Source organism: Osmia lignaria, chromosome 8 (assembly GCF_051020975.1).
Source record: "Osmia lignaria lignaria isolate PbOS001 chromosome 8, iyOsmLign1, whole genome shotgun sequence".
Lineage (NCBI taxonomy): Eukaryota > Metazoa > Arthropoda > Insecta > Hymenoptera > Megachilidae > Osmia > Osmia lignaria.
In genome coordinates this window covers 12,015,033-12,034,132 of record NC_135039.1, presented here as the reverse complement: position 1 = coordinate 12,034,132, position 19,100 = coordinate 12,015,033, and the positions used below count along the sequence as shown (strand labels likewise).

The following is a 19,100-nucleotide window of genomic DNA, read 5'->3' as shown; positions in this document are numbered from 1 at the left end:
ATATATAAGATATGGCTGTCTGGTACGCCATAGAAATTTTAAAACAGCTCCTTTTTAAAGAAAGAAAAAAAGAAAAACTGTATGGTACGATTAAAATCCAACAAAACCTTTAAATGCTGCCAATGTTTTTTTTGACGGAATGCAAACAAAGAGCGTTATCATGAAACAAGACAATTTTTTCTTTTTGCATTAATTGAATAAGGAAAATGAAGAAAATTGAAAAAAAAGAAAAAAAAAGCAGATCATTATATTGGAATTTATACTTCATTACATTTATCACCATCATATATTACGGTTAATACGAAGGGAAAGTACAGGAAAAAAATAATGATAAATATTTTTTGATTATATTTAATAATTACAATTTACAAATTAGTAGTGTTATTATTATTATATTATTTTATTATTATTATTAATATTATTATTATTAATATTTACAATCTAGTAGTGTTATTACTGAAATAATATTAAATGAAAATCGAAGCAAAGCATTTTATAGTCGTCTATTTGTACTCTTAAAAAAAAGAATAAGATGTCGAATGTGCATAGCAATAACTAAGTATTTAGTACGATACAACGTCATGCTCTAATATTCAAAAAATATAAACAGACAGCATTTTTATAAATAAAAACCTTATTTGAATATTCTTAAACCATTAAACGCTTGGCACGAAAGCTAATCTTAAGACATTCCAAACAAATTTCTTGTAAAACATTTCTCATCTACGTTGGGGATCTTCACCTATTTATATAAAATTTGTAAGAATTTTCAATTGTAAAGGAAGGTTTCTTTTTTTTTCTATACACATTCTAAATGTACTTAAATAGGCCTATATTCCTTATAACATTATGAATAAGCGTTGTATTGATTCATATACAAGAAAATTAATGAACAACCCTAACGTGGATTTATAAACACTTTATATAAATGATTTCCTTGTGAAGGTAATAAACAGGAGATCAATTTTAACATTTTTTTTTCTGCATGATTACTAACTGTAAATATGTAAATTACCTAGCTAAATTTTGGCTTGAAATATGATGTATGTAAATTGGTATTATGTACCTTCATGAGGTGATTATCAAGGATTTAATTTACATATGTATTCTACGGTGCGCATCGAGTTCAACGTTACACGGTGCTATAATTTCGTTCTTTACATATCCAAGCGTGTAAAAATATGGTAGGAGAAAGAGGGAGAGAAAAGAAAAAGTGCATTTCTACTGTCTCTTGAAAGAATATTTATAGCCCTTGATGCTTGACGATATTTCCCGACGAAACAATCAAATTGAATCAAAAGTACTTTTGAATGTTCCATTTTTTATAATGAAATAATGATCTTTGTAGCAGTATTATTGATTAATTAAAATAACGCATACAAAATACAACACAAGATACGACCACAAAGACGCATAGACATTGTATTTTATTGAAAGCATTATTTGTTGGTGCGAGGATATATGAGAATCACTTGTACTTTGCTGAAAAAAGTTAGACATTGTTTAAATAAAAAAAATCATATCACACTTCTTGGATACACGATTATTGTACCCATTGTAATTTGTAATGTAACCAATCGTTAGATTTTAGCGTTCCTATTATTTATCCGTTAAATTGTCATTAATTATTGCTTCTGTTTCTTTGTCATACACAGTGAACGGTGGATTGAAATCTTGAGCATTTTGAAAATCCCGCGCGCCGTCACATGATCGCTACTCCATCAAACACCTGTTTTCATTCTAAACGGCAACAGCGCAAATAAATACCTGCGCCAAATTTCTCGTCGAACATCAGCGTTGTCTCGGTTGCGATGCGCTTTGTGTGTAAGAAGAATGTTGGGTTACGATAAACGAAGCCATGATGCTGAAAATCTTTTCTCAGGTTCCTCCGATGATGACACCAACTACGTTGGGTGAGTTTTTCGTGTTCTTGAATTAACACGTGACTATTCATGAGATTCGGAGTAACACGAGAGTAGTTGCCGGCTGATTTTCGATTAGTGCAATCTCCATCATTTGTTTACATGCTGTTCGATTTTTAATAATCGAAGATAGACCGGTGTATTGTTACTAGAAACAGTTAGGGAAAATTTAATAGTCACGCGAAACGACTGTCGTCAGAGTGATGATATTTGTCGTCATGTCACCAACGCTTTTTATTGCTTCAGCATGATTTCTTGCGTCGCTAACGTACGTTTGTCACATATGTATTTTAGCGAAATTTAATATGATCGCACGTGTGACACGTACAATTTATTCATACTTGACATATCTGGATGCATTTACACGTTCGAATCACAAGTGACGACTCTACGCGTTCAATTTTCAAAACGAATATATACATTCAATTGTATTCCGTTCGTACTTCGGTCTATTTCAGTGTAACGAAACGTAATAAAATTTATTATTGATCTGTCTCAGCGCGATGTAAAATTAGATTAAATGTACTCATGATGTACTGTTTCAATTTCTAACTACTCATGTATATTGCCGTACATAAGTCACCGGGCACTCTTTAAAACAAAATACTCTTTTTAAAATTGGAACAAATGACTTGAGGTTTCTCGAGAAGCTATACAAATTAATTTACTAACAAGGAGAACTACCCAAGTGTTACACTCACTTATTAATGAAACTTTGCCAGCTTGTAGAGCTCGTCGAGCTGAACACGCCTATACTCCGTTCTGTGGACAGACGACTAATTGTTTAAAAGATATTAATAATTAAAGTTAGTTACTACTTACATTGAGAAGTATGACAAAATCACACATATGAACGGTTAGCCCCGTCGTAAAACGCTTGGCTCGTAATATGAAGGTCCGCGGTTCAAATCCATGGGTCCCAAATGTTTTTTTTTTTTTTTAATCGCATGTTTTATGGAATGCAATTTTTAGAGAATTTCAATTATGTTTTTTATCTAGGACATTAACTTGGGTACTTCCCCTTGTAAGATATGTGCTTTTGTCCTTTTGAAATTGATTAACCATATCTTATTTTGCATTATTATTTTCTAATCATTATTTTATTATCTAACTATTATCTAATCATTATTTCCTATTTATCTAATTATATTTATAATTATATAATAATTATCTAATTATTATTATATCATTACACTATTATATTGTTTTAAGTCTTACGCAGTGTGACTTATGGACGGCAGTGTATGTACATGTCGATAAATTAGAACTACCGTTTTTTACGAACGTTTAAAGAGTAACGCTTAGATTTTTACCTTTGCTTATATAATGTTTTAGGCATGAAGGTATCTGTTTTACGTTACAGTTTTAGACCTGCGTTTTAACAAGTTTCTGTTATTGCAGTAAGAAAGGTTCGGGCAGTTCGACGAACGAATTCGATGAATCGATTCAAGCCATGTGCGATATGTACGGACAGACACCGCCGAGAACCCGTCTGAATCGCAAGAAGAGGTATATGAAACAGAAACTTAATGGAGGGTGAGTTAATTAGTTTGTTCATTTTGTTTTCATACCCACTTTACTATTCTACTTTTTCCTTGAACATTGTTTACACTTTTTTTCCCCATTTTTTGCGACCGATAAAGGAACTTTATACGATAAAAAATTATATTGCGAAACGAACATTGGATATTTTTTAATTCTGATGTAAACAGAATAAAATATTATATATTAATTTATAGTCTATCCCATAAATTATTTATATTTTCAAAAATACTTTGTTTTTAATAAAATTTATCAATTTAATTAAAAAAGAAACTAGATATCATTAAAATTGAATAAAATTTAATCTCTAAATACATATTAATAATTTTAATGCCATAAAAAAAATTGTATATATTTTGCTCGAGATATTTAATTAATTAACATATAAATGGATATAGTTTGAATAAACAATCCATTAATTTCTATATATTGTAATTTAATATTAATTGAATTTAAATTTTTACTATTATCATTTATAACCAGAAGCACCCATTTGTATTAAAAATTAATGTCATTAGCGCAATATAAATTACAAAGCGTTTGAGGTGTTTTTACAGGTGTAGAAGAAATATTGCGACAATATTTCAAACAAAGGGAATCATGTATAATCACCGTGCCTCTGCACAGGCGAAAAAAAAAAAAAGAATGATTTTGAATCGAAAAATAATTATAATATTTTAACGTTGATTGTATTATTTGCTTTCAGAGATACGAAATCGTTAGACAAGGAGACACCGTCGAAACTGCTGGTTCGCAGACGAAACACTCTGGACAGTATAATATTCAACGAGATGTGCGATAAGGCCGACAGAGATTGCGAGAACGAGGCGAATCAGGATATGGTGAAAGAGGGAAGCCGGAAGTGTAAAAGAATTTTCAAAGTATTGCGCGGCAGCGAGAGAGATTTGAAGCTCGACATGAAGGCGGCGTACGATTATGCTGAGAAATTTGATCACGGACAAGTGTCGACGCCTAATCACATCAAAGTAGAAACTAAAAACAGATTCCGTTGTCTCCGATCGAAGCCCGTCGGCGTTGAGGAGAGAAGGGTTGAAACCGACGAACCAAATCTGGTCATTGATAACAATGAATCAGTGGCACAGTCTCCTAAAACGTTGAGCCTTAAAGAGCGAGAAATATTTCACGATACTTTTTCTTTTCTCATTAGACTGGTACAGTTGAAAATATATAAATTCAATTTAATTCAAAATTGAACAATATTTAATCTCTAAATATATATTAATAATTTTAATACCATAAAAAAAATGTTAATTTCGAGATATTTATTGGATATAGTTTGAATAAACAATCCATAATTTTACTATTATTTTATATCAATAATTCATGTTACTTCATTGTTTATTTTCTTTTAATATCTTCCAGGGAAGTACGGAACGAAACTGCAGGCGTCAAATAAGCCACGAGGAGACCAGCTGGCAAAACGAGCTGAAGGACCTAATATGGTTAGAACTGCAAGCCCATCACGCTGATCGCAATCCAATGGCTCAGGACGAGTACTTGTGCAAACAGCGGGAGGCACTGGAAGGTTTGCTTAAAGAAATAATGGAGTACAGGTGAATTATGTAAGGGGTTATTGATGTTCTAAAAATAGAGCAAAGTATTGTAACAAAGCTGTTCCTTTACAGATACGATCCTATTGCCAGTGTAAAGAACGGTAATACACCCTGGATCAATATAAGCGGTAAATGCGTGGACCGAGTTGTGAATTCTGGATCAAGCCCGAACATAGAGCTGGGTATCTGTCCGGGGTGTCTTTCTATGTACTGTAGAGCATGTGCGAGAGCCCAAGGCGAGGCGTTGCAGCAAGTAGAAGGTTTATTAGCTAGATTAGAAGTGGCTGAGTCTCTATACCCGTCGTCGCAGGCTTTGGCCGTGCAATATCCGTTATACAAAAGCACAGAATTTACCGGCAGAGTGAAGGCCATGTGCCTCTGGTACAACATGACCAAACATCATCGACTGAAATTGCAAATATTGGGAAAATTACTGATGATGTTGCACACTAAGAAGAAGCACGACGATAACGGTGATTCAGGGATAAGTTCGAGATCCTCGGATACCGTTGATTCCTCGGAGCACAGGCGTACTTTGGTGCGGTTCGAGGTGTCAAATCCGCAGGAGGAAAGCTCCAGTCCCTCCGACAGCAACAATAGCAACAATTCTTCCGTCGGCTTGTCTTTCGCCCAGTCGTGGCCTTCCACCCCTGAGACTTCTCTGACCTGTCTGGACGACGATAAAACAGAGCGGCTTGATTTCTATTTAGTAGAATTCGACCGGCAGGCTTATAGAAAGTACATCGAGGATGTGCTGAAGACCAGAGGGCTGAGGAAGAGTTTAAATTTCCTCGAGAGGCTGCACACCTCGGTTCTAAGGAAAGCAAGACTGACGTTGGAGAAGAGCGACGTGAGCGAAGGTGGTAACGCTACCAGCGAAGAGTACGAAGGGGACGAAGAGCTACGTCGATACGGTGTGTGGAGCACCGAGGCCAGAGAATTGAATCTTCCATCCTATAGAGCAGCTTTCGTGTTTTTGTCCCGGGTTCCATTGGACGTCGTCCACGAATTTCTGCGAATGAGGCTGGAACAAAAGCCGGATCAGCCTAGCCCCTTGTCCGTTAGGCAACTGATGCGCGAACTCAGGGAGGGTCTTCGAATAGCTTGCATTCATCGCGACAGATTTTCCGCCCACTCTTGCGCGGCTGTTGCCAGCGACAACGAAAGCTGCGATCAATTGTTGTTCCAAGAGGACGTGAAAGACTTCGACGATAGCTTGAAAGCCGTCTTCGAGGTGTACCTCGACTACTTGCAGCAGTGGGTGGACATGGTCCAACACGATAGTTTCCATAAAAATTTAATCATGGACGAGTGGATATTTGTAAAATCGATAGCTGGGAATATATTGAACGGTTACAAAATTGCTGGAGTTAAATTCTGGTAAGAGTATCCTGCTTAGAGATTCCACTGATTTATTGCGCATATTTTATCCTACTATTTTATTCGCAGTGAAATCGCCAAGACGATGATCAAGCAGGTGAAAGAATTCCTTAACGAGAGACCAAGAGAGATCAAGGAGACTACTGAAGATTGGAGCGATGATGACGACTGGTCATGCAAGTAAGAACAGATTGATATTATACTTTCTAATGTATTAGGTTTTGTAATAAATTTCCATGTTTTTTGTATTTTATTTTGTGTTTTGGTAGGTAAAGTATATTAGAAATTGTTTTAAAAATATTTTTAATTTAAATTTTCTTTAAATTTTTTATATATGCATTCGCATATTTTCAGATGTGAAAAATGAATTTTTTTGCCTCCTGGAGCTTCCATTTCAAAAACCTGAAAATTGATTCAAATTAATTTTATTTGAAAAATTGAAGCAGATAGGTTTGTAGAGCAAGAAAAAGACTTGTATACTTTACCTAACAAAACACAATATTGCTGAAAAAAATAAAATTCAAAAAAGGCGGGAATTTATTACACAACCTAATACATTTAAGGTTCAGATTTCATTTTATGTTCGTGGGTCGAGAATGGCAAGGGATGTTTGTGGAGTCTCGAGAGAAGGTCGTTAAGAGTGTCACACTGGCCAGGTGTTTGAAACGTGATATTGAAAAATGGGCTTTCTTTAACAAGGACTTGGAAGAATCATTAACAATCTTGAAGGTAAACTTCCTTTTCTACCATCCTGGTTCTCCATAACAATGTTTGTACATTTATTTTAGGAAACCGTGATGTCTTTGAGACACCAGATAACAGTGGTAATCACCAATTTCCAACGGGACCTTGAAAAGGCTGAAGAACCAAATTCCGAGGGCGACAGGTTCGCTTTTCGTTCCAGAGTCAGGGAAATACTTCATCAGGCGTATCGGATGGGTTTCGATTACTACAAGGAGACCTGTAAATTATTTTCTCTCGAGGAGAAAGCTGTTTTAGCACGGGGCTTGGTATCTTTCGCTTTCCTCTGGATGGAATTCGTACGGACACGGTGCGAGCGGGGTCGGGGCTTGAGGCCCAGATGGGCGAACCAAGGTTTAGAGTTTCTGATCACGGTGTGCGAACCGCAGAATACTAAACATCTGAGCGACCAGGAATTCGAGGAGTTGAAAACCTGCATGGATCGTTGCATTTCGCACGTCGTTGGGAGCGCGAACATAGCATCAAACGTGGAAACAGAAAGTACAGTTTCAGTTTTATAGCACCAAATCACGCTTTCTTTATATTTTCGTTTAATTTCCATGAAATATGCTTTATTGCAGGTATAAGAAGATTGTCATCTCATTCGAGAGCTTCGTCGCCTTGTCACGCTAGAAGCAGAACCGCGAGTATATCCCAGAAGCCTAGAGACGCTTTTAAATCTCCCGATGTCCCGTCGAATCCTAAGAAATCCCCTTCGCCGAGCATAGTCGATGGAAATATAATGTTGAACACGTTCGATCGTAGTATATCCCGTCAGGAGAGAATTGTTCGGGCTATAAGAAAGGTAGACTGTGATATTGACGAGAGGCTAAAGAGTCGTGAACTTATCGGTCAAGTTACAGATAGAAAGGCTGTAGATAGGGTGCATATTAAAGCGAGAAGAGTCACGTTTACCTGGCAAAGGGGTATTAAAATAGGTAAAGTTTGCATTTGTGTCAATATTAGTTGGGATCAGGGAAATGTAACTAATTTTAAAGTAGTTTTAAGATTTTTAAGAAGTAAAATGAAATACAGTTCTTCTCATGGAACGCCCTTTTCTTACGGTGGCCATATCTTCCAAACCACTTATTTGAAATCAAAACCAAAGAAGATTCAGTTAGTATATTGTATTGTTAAGGGCCTGAACGAAGGGTTTTGCAAAATTTTGATTTTCACCAAACTGGCAAGAATTTTACTGAAAAATCCAGTTTTCGAAGTGGTCAAATTTCGTTTTTATTGCGATAAATAAAATTCTTTCAACGAAATTAAAAATCCTTCGTTCAGGCCCTTGACAATGCAATATACTAACTCAATCTTCTTTGGTTTTCATTTCAAATAAGCGGTTTGGAAGATATGGCCACCGCAAGTGATCTCGAGAATCACTTTTCTTTACTTTTAATATAAATATTTATTAGGACGGCAAAGAAAATCTTGAAAATTACCCCATCCCAACTAGGCGTAACCCTTTATTACTGTTCGTTCTAGGTCAAGGAAGATTCGGCAAAGTGTACACCGTGGTGAACAATCAAACCGGCGAGTTGTTAGCCATGAAAGAGGTACAGCTGCAACCTGGAGATCACAGGGCTATCAGAAGAGTAGCTGAGGAGTTGCAGATATTCGAAGGGATTCAACACAAACACTTAGTCAGATATTATGGCCTAGAAATCCATCGAGTACGAACACATCACCTCTTAACAATCACTCTGTTTCTAACAAGCGTTAAACGATATTATTCATTACAGGAAGAGATGTTAATATTCATGGAATTTTGTGCTGAAGGAACCTTGGAAAGTTTGGTAGCTGGCAGTGGGAATGGGCTACCGGAATCATTAGTCAGGAAATATACTCATCAACTACTCTTAGCGGTAGCAGTGCTACATTGTCATGGAATAGTACACCGCGACATTAAATGTAAATGTTATACCGAGTCCATCGATTTCTGAATATTCGCCTCATTGAATCAGTCTCTGTTTTCTACAGCTGCAAATATTTTTTTAACCGACGAGGGTAATTGCCTGAAACTTGGAGACTTTGGAAGCGCGGTACAAATTAAAGCTCACACCACGATGCCGGGTGAATTGCAAGGATTCGTTGGGACTCAAGGTTGGCAAAATCTGGAAAATCTCAGCCTATCGAATTAGGATCACTACAAATTGTCAGCATTTCTCACGTTTTCCGTAAAATTAAAAGGCCATAATTTATTAGCTACTAACATAATCCACCCTTTACTTTGATGACAGCTTTATCATATCTTTGTTATTTTCCCAAATATCTGTAATCTTTCTTTTCAACTCAGATAATGTGGTGCCTAGGGAGTTGTAAACATTCTTTTTAGTAGGCTCCAGACAAACACTTGCATGGCCCTTAATCGCTCATCGGCCAAATAATTTTAACAAATCTATTGCTATATATACCTGGTTATCAATGTATTTAGTAATAATTTGAATGACCTAAGACAATTTTCCATATATGACATATATTGCTATAAAACTGAAATTTTCCTATGTGGTCCTAATTCGGTGCCCAGGGACTGTATGTTTAAAAGCGTCTCGTTAAAATCAACCAATTGTACACAGCTTACATGGCACCGGAAGTGTTCATGAAGTCAGAGAGCAGTGGTCATGGAAGAGCAGCTGATATTTGGTCGGTTGGTTGTTGCGTGATAGAAATGGCCAGTGGACGAAGGCCTTGGTCAGACTATGATTCGAATTATCAAATTATGTTTAAGGTATGCTATAACAATTGCATTGCATAAATAATTGTATCTACTGTTATTTTTGAATATTGTAGGTAGGGATGGGTGAGACTCCAGCGTTGCCAAAAAGTTTGTCAGCTGAGGGGATTGACTTAATTAAAAAGTGTTTGCAACACGACCCAAAGAGAAGATTAACTGCTAATTCCTTACTAACACTTCCATTCGCGCAAGCGTACGAGGATGTAAATGCTGACTTAGTAGTAGCTCGTCATCAGACATGATTGTAAATGTAAAATTCTCGATTCTTTCGATCAGGAAACATCGGAAATCTTGTAACAATGTTATTACCTGTATCAGGTTAAATATACTAGCAATTCGTTACTTAAAAGCTATTTTTATAATGCTTGATTTTCTCAATTATCGTAAAAGGTCTCTATTTTTTTATTTATATAACTGTCCAGTTCCTAGAAGCGTATAAAAATCAAGTAATTTGCAGTTGTGCTTGAATTAAGGTTTTTACATGCAATCTTATAACATTCCATTCTCTATAATATACTTTAAATTATTTTCTAAAGTTAATTGGAGATTTGTACTAGATTGTGATTACAATAAAAAGGAACAGCTAGTGTCACAGTTGTGTTTATTCTTGCACAGGAAAACGTACACATAATACAACATACTTGCCGCAAATTAGTTAATTACAGAGGTATGCTGTGTATGCTTTCTGCATGGACAGAAAGTGAAATGTGCTAACGAGTTTATTACATTAGACGTATCGCATACGAAGACGACTATTTCAAAGTTATCTCATTTTCTTGCCATGTCTTCGTTGAAACCTGGTCAATTATTTTATCACATTTTATTATACAGGGTGTCCCAGAAAGAGTGTTAGTCCTTTAAGGGAATGGTAGCTGGGATGATTCTTAACAACATTTTCCTGTGCAAAAATGTTGTTTGAAGCTTCGTTTTTGAATTATTAAGGAAAAACACTGGCGAATCAGAGCGTGCGTAGCGCGCGGGCGCAGGAGTCGAAACTGCCGTCCCTGAGCCCGCGCGGCACGCGCGCTCTCATTGGCCCGTGGTTTTTCCTTAATAATTCAAAAACGAAGCTTCAAATAACATTTTTGCAAAGAAAATGTTGTTCAGAATCACCCCAGCTACCATCCCCTTAAAGGACTAACACTCTTTCTGGGACACCCTGTATAGTAATTTCGTATTAACGATAGTGGTCTTCGTACGAGATATTTTCATTAAATTCTATCGATTTACAGGGATGTATCCTATTCGATAAAATTATCACTATAGTTGGCTTTCGCCTGATATGCGCGATATTCTTGGCCGCAGGGTTGCGATCGCAACAATTATGCGATTAGAATTACCTTTAACAACATCTTACTTTCCACCTTACCTTATAATTTAATAGGTATTTGTATCTTAAAACTAAATATAGAACACTTTCAATATGTCACGAAGATATGCGCGAAAACAGATGTACATTCTCTGTTATGCATTAAACGTGTGCCTTTGATATGTGTATACATATATGTGTATGCGTAAACGTATATATATATATATATATATGATATATTATTATTTAGTAACTGTATAAAGGAACTAGCACAATTCCTCGCGTTCGTCAAAGATTCACACATGTGTGTAGAAAAAACGAAGGAAAATTCTTTTAAACTCTCTGATCTGATGCGTAACAGATAATATATTGATAAAACTGCATATTCTTTCAATGGCAATTCTAACGTACACGTGTGTTTGTACAGTGGAGAATTAGTTTTTAACGAAGCCTAAGAAACAACTTGATAAAATATGAATAACGTCAACAGATGTGCTTTGTATTCATGTAACACGTGTGTTGTGCTGTATGTATAGATGTGCACATATAGTTTCTCTATTCGCTTCTAAATTATTAATGGAACTATAACAATTTGATACAAGGCGAGAGCGTACAATGCTAGTGTTAGGGTATAGCGTTAAACGACAAACTTACTACAGTATCACATCTCCAAGTGGCACATTATTTTTAGTGAACTGAGAAAGTGATATATTAATAGAAAGAGGACGCTGCATATGGTAAGTGCGTGTATTTATAAATTTGTATTATATTAAGAAAAACGTAGCTCTTGGCAATTGGGAAATTTTATATTTTTCTGCATAGCAGTGTTCAGATTGCGCGCGCAACGCTGCGTCGCTTGATACGCAAGTGCGCATGCGCGCCCCGAGAAGGTTATATAAGGCCGTCACGCAGCGGTCTCTTCCCACTCCTGTATGGCAGCCAATGGCAGGAGGGAGTGTACGGGCACCGTACAATTCGCATATGAATTGCGTAAAGTACGTTATATTTTTTTCCACCACTTTCTCATCTAAATAAACAATGCCGTTTAGAGAGTTAATACTTTTATATTCAGGGAAAAAGTTACCTCGAATTCGTCGCTTCAGAGCTCGGTGCTCAAGGAGGGGGGAAGTAATTTTAATTAGAATAGTTGATTAGATGTAGAAGATTAACGCGATAGTGAGATAGAGAGCTATCGTCAACGTTCACCGGTCTATCGAGAAAGGCAAACCGCCGACCTACCTAAGAATTGGACAAGAGTTTACTGTGCGGGCGCCAACATTGGCCACGTTTTTTAGAATGTGTTGCGACAGACGAAGTCCGTGCGCTAGAAATCTTTTTCTCTACCTAACCAACTTATTTTCTCAGTCCCTACTCGTGTATTCTATCTTTTCGTTCCATATATCAAGGATTTCACACGATCAGACAATATTATCTTTATTATGGGAAATGAAAAGGACGTTAACACTTTTCTGATCGACGATGCCATTTAAAATCCAACAATAACATGGAAAAATAAGTCGAAATTGTAGAATCATATTTTTTCATAGAAGGCTTCATATTTGAATAAACGGATGTTTAAAATTCATCGATATTTCTATATTTAAAAAAAAGAAAACCGCCAAAACAAGTGGCGCCATCTACTGGTAGGTGCAATGAGCTTTTTGATATCGTCTATAAAGGCGCAAAAATTATTCTTACCTTAGTTCTCGTTTTCATCACTAGGTGACGCTTTTATGAAGAAATGGCGGTTTTTTTAAATATTTGAAATTTCGATAAACTTTCAATACCTATTGATTCAGAAACAAGGCCTTCTATGGAAAAAAGTTAGTCTGCATTTTCAACTCATTGATTCATGTAAATTCCCTACTGGACCAGAAATTTTCTGCTCAGAATTATTGAACGCCTGTTTTAAATTAAACGAAATGGTCAATATACAATTAACTTTCTAACGAGATAGACGTATATAATCGATAAAAATCGTCAACTATAAAAAGAAATATCTGATTGCTTGTAAACCTATTCACGATTTATTCTAAAATGAAGGCTACTCGGGCAGATGTTACAAGTAGTTCTTAAACCGTATCCCTAAAATATCACTTGTCTAATCTCTCGGTTACATCGAAGGTTACAGTTCTCTAGAACACATAAAATGGTGAGATCAAATTCGTTTAAGCAACCGTAGCTCGCAGTATGCTACAACTAATAAATTGTACACGAACTATCGTTAATTAACAATTACAATCAACAGCGATACGATAACGATAAGACTAGTCGTTTTCAGAGGAAAGGAACTTCCAGCGCTCGGACATAACAGGACTAGCGTTTAACAATGATCGACTGATCTACAGACTAAAATTGCTTACCATCTTTTCTGTCAATATTTAAATAAGCTTTTTACCATCACCAGTATGCAAAAACTTATTTAAATACCAACGGAATACTTGGAGCTTTCTTTGGCCATAAAAATGCCATGGCCGATTAAGTCGGCATTAATAGCGACAGGGTTGCAATGGCCTTGTGACAAATTCACAAGAATAGATATCTAAATTGGCAGAACGATAGAAAAAAGCTTCTCTTCCAAATGGCACAATGTATCTAAGCACCGGTACGTGCATGCGAGTACAACTGGAAGAATAATTCCCTAAAAATCATCATGGATTCACGTTTCACGTGGTCGTCGTTAAATTGACCGCCCTAGGAGAAGCTTCCACCTACCATGGCGGAAATAAAACTATGCTTACGATATGTAAAATTGCTATCTAGGGTCCGTTCTATAGCGTCAACCCGAACGGACCGGGAGAGAATATCAAACCAACAATGCCTACCAACTTGTGTGAGTTAATGGCAACTAGGTCCATATATACAACATCTTGCAATGGCAAGTAGACAAACGTTTCTTTCTACTAATTCGTACTACGATAAATACTTTCATGGACGAGCTCGACTCGTCTCGTTGGCGATTCGTTACTTATTACCTGTGACTGCTGATTCTAGTACTTTCCTTTATCGTTGGCCAGCCTGTTTCAACATGGCCGACATGTCACGCAGGCTCTGCTCCAAGGTGCGGGCGAAGCGCGTGGCGTTTGTCCTACCGTCGCTGTGGAAAGCAGACACAGAGAATATGATGCCGTTGTTTCTGATGTTGTAAGCACAGCCATAACCATCAGGTACCACTGGGCCGTAACCCACGATGGCGTCGTTTTTCGTGGTCACCTGGAAAAAGGAAACGACTGAAGTTAGTAGGAAAATAATAGGGGAGGCCCCATTGAGTGGCAAGCATGGTTACCAACCTGTGACGTGGAAAGAGAGAAATGATTGATGATTTCGTAAGCCTGATTCGTGAAGAGCTCTGGAATCGGTTCTCCGACTTCTTTGGCAGTGTAACGAAGACCCATTAAATGGTTGTCGATTCCCTGGCCAGTGATGTTGTCGGTCATCTCTTTGGTCTGTCTCTGTACCGCCAAGTCGAATAGCTCCTTGATTCTTTCTTGCTGAAAAATCATAGAGAGACGCTGTTTTAATTGCCAATAAATAACTTTTATCACATATGGTATGGACAGTAAACAAAAGGGAGCGAATGCTGTGGATCATTGTTTCGTACATAACCTAAAAATTAGTGATAAGTGGTGCTGACTTAAAATTTGGTACGTCTATTTTGAACGGAACAGTATCATGGGAACAACGAGGATTCATTTCATTGCAGTGCATTTTCGTTGAACACTGGTGTAATTGTGGAGAACAGAACGCCTGAAATAACAGGGTGATAAATGAGAAACAACAGCTCACTCTGTTCTTCGAGCTGGAGGGAACCATGAAAAGAAAGCAAACGGGGAATTCCCATGAAACTCGCCCGAAGCTGTTCGAGAGCCGGGCAAACACTTGAACAGGAAAGAGAACTAACAACAGAGAGAGACTAGACCTAATTGATTGCCCTTTTTCAGGGGTGTTCTTTTCCTTCCTGTATTTGTTCAGTCTAAAATATTAGACTGCAAATTAAATTTTTTCGTTAAACAATTAATCTAAAACACTCAAAAGAGACAGACATGCAAACGGATGATGGAAAACAGAAAAACTTTCCATGGGACACAAACATCAATCTCTACGGAATACAAGCAAGATTCAGTTACACTGTAAATGGTGAACTGAACTCTTTTGGTGCCTTCGTCTGGGCCGCTGTTCTGCTGGTTCGTCGTTTGGCTTTCAGGATCCCCTTGGCACATGGCCTTTGCCCAATTCAGTACCTCCGGACTCGCTGCCCTGATGCAGTCGACCCTTCCAAGTGCAAATCTTCGAATTCCTGCGCTCTCATAAGTGGCGACCAAATTTCCATGTAACCTATACGAAATCATACGTTTCACGTGGAACACTTAAGTCCTTGTAAATAAACTACCAGGAGGTCTGCCCGATTGGAGGAGGACTAGCTAACCTAACCTAATCTTATCATCACTAGTAGTGCACTGTAGTATCGACTGTATACTTACTCACCGGAAGTGTGTGAACTGTAACGCCAACTGTATATAAACATCCGGGCTGATCCTGCTGGATTTGATGAACTCTTTCGAGTAATCCTTGAACCAAAATATGCATAGGTCCAAGTCCTCCACCAAGCTGCAATTGAAAGATACCTAGTCAGGATACCTGAGAAGAACTCATCGATCATTCTCATTGCCACTCACGCATCAAAGGACGTCATAGCATCCCTTATGTCGTTCAGACTCTGTTCAGACAACTGCCACGTGAGTTTCTCTGGCGCTGGCAAATGAGACGGTATGGTGTTCTCTTCAGGAGGTGGCATGGCGTCCACCTTGGCCGTCAACTCTTCGAACGCGTCGAATATGGATGCAGCTTCGCCTGCTGAGTGCTCGTAAGTCAAACCCCACATGCCATCCTTTAACGAACAGACGATCATGTGATGATCGTTATCTCTACTGACGAGGAGATAGTTGGGAATAAAGTTACGCGTACTTTGCCAAGGATAGCATGGACAGTTTTGTCGAACCAGCGATTCGCCCCTAAATGTCTGGAACCTCCACCATGGAGGGCATGGTGGAGCACGTTGGCGTAATCCCGATCGCCTATCCATCGATCCTCCTTGTTGTAGGGGTTGTTGAATGTCGCTGGGAGTACGTCGTCATCGATGCAAACCACGCAAAGACATTTTTCTAACAGCTCCAAGTTGTGTCGATTTCGTTCATCTATAAAACATGAGTATTGCCCACCTTGGTCATATCAAGGTTGATATGTTCAGGATTACTAAGGTAGATTTATATTCTTACCCTGGGCTTGAACATGTTAATATGGCCATTGGTCCTAGAGGCGGAGGAGGGGTAGGGAGAGACAGGGAGGGTCAGTGACTTCAAACCTCAAAATGGCGGATATAAATTTATGAAAATGTCGACAGCTGTTCATTAGAAAATCTCGTTCAAAAGTTTTGGCCCAGTTTAGTATTGACTGCTATTTGGTCAAGATGATAATATTTCTTAGTTCCTTAAACGAGCCTCACCACTGATCGTCGTTAACTCATTACAACGAGCGTTTATTCGATTTGTAGTCGTAGGTCGGAGATTCTCGTTGGGTAAGGTCGAGTTAGGGCGCTAATGGGGATATTGCGAATATCGGTGAGCGCGGTACAGCCCGGTTAATTATGGCGGCTGGGTGGAAGGGCATGTGGCAGCAAGGGTTACCGGAGAACTTGTTACGAGATTATTACACCATCGCTAATGGTGTGGCTCGTGTTTCCTCTCGATGAAAAGTTTATCAAATACGAAAATAATGTTACCAAAAAAATGAAGCGGAGAAATTTAAATTATTTTTCAATGTTACATACTCTTAAGCAATTCTTCCCTCGCTTTCGCCCAGATTGGCCTCTCGGCAGTTGTAAGGATACCAACCGGTGGAGTTCTAGGATCAGCTTTAGTTTCCATGATGCTTAAAATTTGTTGGACCAACTCTGCCTCGGTTATCCTACCGCGATCGGGAGCCCTTACGGGTACACTGTAGAACTGTTAAAGAATATAGAGTTACAGCGAGAACTTGTTTAATTAAGTTTAGTTGCCCCTAAAGAATGGGACCAGTTTGCTCAGTACTAGGAGCGGCCATATTTGATGCATGGCGCTACTGTCGCTGTTCGAGCTTAGGATACAGTCAGGAAGGGTGATTGTGATATTACCTGATTATGATGAGCGACAATGATATGATCGCCAGATGTAGCTCTGTCAAGTATCACTTGTTCGTCGCCATTTATTCCTGGTCTTCTATAGATCCGGAACATTTGATAATGTTGGGCCATACACATAGGCTGCATCGCTTTTCCATCTTTGGATTTCACTCGTTGAACCTCCAGACCGCCGCTATAGCAACAGAAATTAATGTCACGATCCAAGATAACCTAACCAGCAATTAGCGATGGTACAAAGGATGCCTGGAATGTTGGAGGACGATAGATCCCTCAATAATACAGTACGTCTCGACGAATTTACGTTAATTCCCAAGAATAAAGAAGGAAAGGTTCAGGATGCTTCGCTCGCAAGCGGATACGAGCCAGCCAAGGGTAGGAGTATCCTTTACATTTCTCTCAGGACGAGTCTGTCCCTTTATAAACGCCTCCTATGGATCTTACAACCCGGATTTCCTTCTGCTCCTTCGCTAAATTGATTTCAGTGCGGCTTCTTTTTGTCCTTCGACGAATCACTGGCTCGAATGACGGAACAGTTCTTCTTACGAATGTCCCCCGTCCTCGGGAAGCTCCAATTCCTCTCCCCGGGATTTCTAAGCCCCGTGTCGGCGATTAGCTTAGTCAGCTTCCGTTCGGGGTTAAAAAGTGTTTCAGCAGGGAGGATTCGAATACTGGAATCCTTTCATTTCGACTTCTTTCTTCTGTATTTTTCGTTGGTTTCTTCGGGGTGTCGTAGCTTGATCGAAAAGTATCGTTATAAAAATTACACTCACCTATCCAATAATTCTTGATAGTTGAGGAGCTCGGTCAGAAATCGGGCCAGAAACACAGCGGCTCCTTTCTGAGTGGAAAATGTTTTTGGTTTCGTTACGAGGCCAGGGTTCACGTTGATCGGCAATGGCAGAGGGATAGAGAGGTACATGTCGTTTAGCCACCATGCGGTTGCCTGTCAATAGACAAGAGGAACAAATTGTTTATGGTTCTATCTTTTAAACAACTCTGCGTTAGCATAGTCGACCCGGTAATTGGTGGATACGAGGAAAACGAAAATGAAAGGGAGGTGGTCGAACGAGACTCGGCTGTTTAATCCGTATTTAATGACGTGTCACGGTAATCCCTGTGTCGTTTAAAAAAAAAAAGTGTCCAGGATATTACAGTTTGGGATCAAAGGATTATTATTTATTTTAAAACATGAGTTAGTTGAAAATTAGATTAGAATTAATGGAAAATATTTATTAAGGGTTAAGTCCGAATCGATCTTGGGGGTCTCTTGCGGCGAAACTGAGAAGCTCCGGTCGGTCCTTCTCTCTCCTGCATGTTCCTCTGTTGGAGAGACAAGGACAGCATGATAGCCAAATAGCCACAGCTAAAATTTAGCAATTTAGCAGTAAAGGACATTTATAACAATTTTTTTGAAAAAGCTCTCTGTACATCCATAGATATATTTCCCCTGAATACAAATATCGGAATTATTATACATTTTTCTCAGAATTGTGTCCAAAAAATATGAATTACTTCTTCCTGTTCTTTCAGAGGCGTTGATATCACTGCTTTGGTAGCAAATGTATTAATAATTCAAAAGCAAATGAAAAAACCAAGGATATATGTAGTCATTTTCATTGCGCCAGTCAGGGTATTATAAATATTCAAAGAAATTGTAGTTAGCCATAAACTCTGGACAGATTGCAAAATCGATATTGTTATAGCTCTGAAACCAGAAACA

At 38.1% G+C, this 19,100-nt stretch overlaps 2 protein-coding genes across 4 annotated transcripts in view; one reads left to right on the top strand and one right to left on the bottom strand.

Moving 5' to 3' along the window:
• The first annotated feature begins 51 nt into the window (after nt 1-51).
• On the top strand, nt 52-10,386 carry Mekk1 (mitogen-activated protein kinase kinase kinase 4). Of its 2 annotated transcripts, none has more exons than XM_034329357.2 (14): nt 52-1,913; nt 3,324-3,458; nt 4,171-4,636; nt 4,848-5,038; nt 5,111-6,418; nt 6,488-6,598; nt 6,988-7,147; nt 7,207-7,660; nt 7,741-8,097; nt 8,645-8,832; nt 8,902-9,070; nt 9,140-9,262; nt 9,736-9,887; nt 9,950-10,386. In XM_034329357.2, the coding sequence occupies exons 1-14, from the start codon at nt 1,834-1,836 to the stop codon at nt 10,133-10,135; spliced, it is 4,080 nt and encodes a 1,359-aa protein (XP_034185248.1). In that variant the 5' UTR covers nt 52-1,833; the 3' UTR covers nt 10,136-10,386. The 2 variants fall into 2 exon arrangements, with proteins under 2 accessions (XP_034185248.1, XP_034185247.1); XM_034329356.2 differs by having other exon boundaries at nt 6,982-7,147.
• A 91-nt stretch (nt 10,387-10,477) lies between these two features.
• Nucleotides 10,478-19,100, bottom strand: part of ChAT (Choline acetyltransferase) — a 34,136-nt gene continuing 25,513 nt past the window's right edge. The window contains exons 3-11 of one of the 2 annotated variants that reach the window (XM_076689514.1): nt 18,151-18,323; nt 17,372-17,552; nt 17,030-17,204; nt 16,168-16,397; nt 15,879-16,090; nt 15,688-15,810; nt 15,330-15,537; nt 14,493-14,693; nt 10,478-14,415 (exon numbers count right to left, since the gene is read on the bottom strand). In XM_076689514.1, coding sequence (XP_076545629.1) covers nt 14,206-14,415; nt 14,493-14,693; nt 15,330-15,537; nt 15,688-15,810; nt 15,879-16,090; nt 16,168-16,397; nt 17,030-17,204; nt 17,372-17,552; nt 18,151-18,323 — 1,713 coding nt within the window. In that variant the 3' untranslated portion in view covers nt 10,478-14,205. The remainder of the gene's footprint in view (nt 14,416-14,492; nt 14,694-15,329; nt 15,538-15,687; nt 15,811-15,878; nt 16,091-16,167; nt 16,398-17,029; nt 17,205-17,371; nt 17,553-18,150; nt 18,324-19,100) is intronic. The other variant, XM_076689515.1, reaches the window with a different exon arrangement.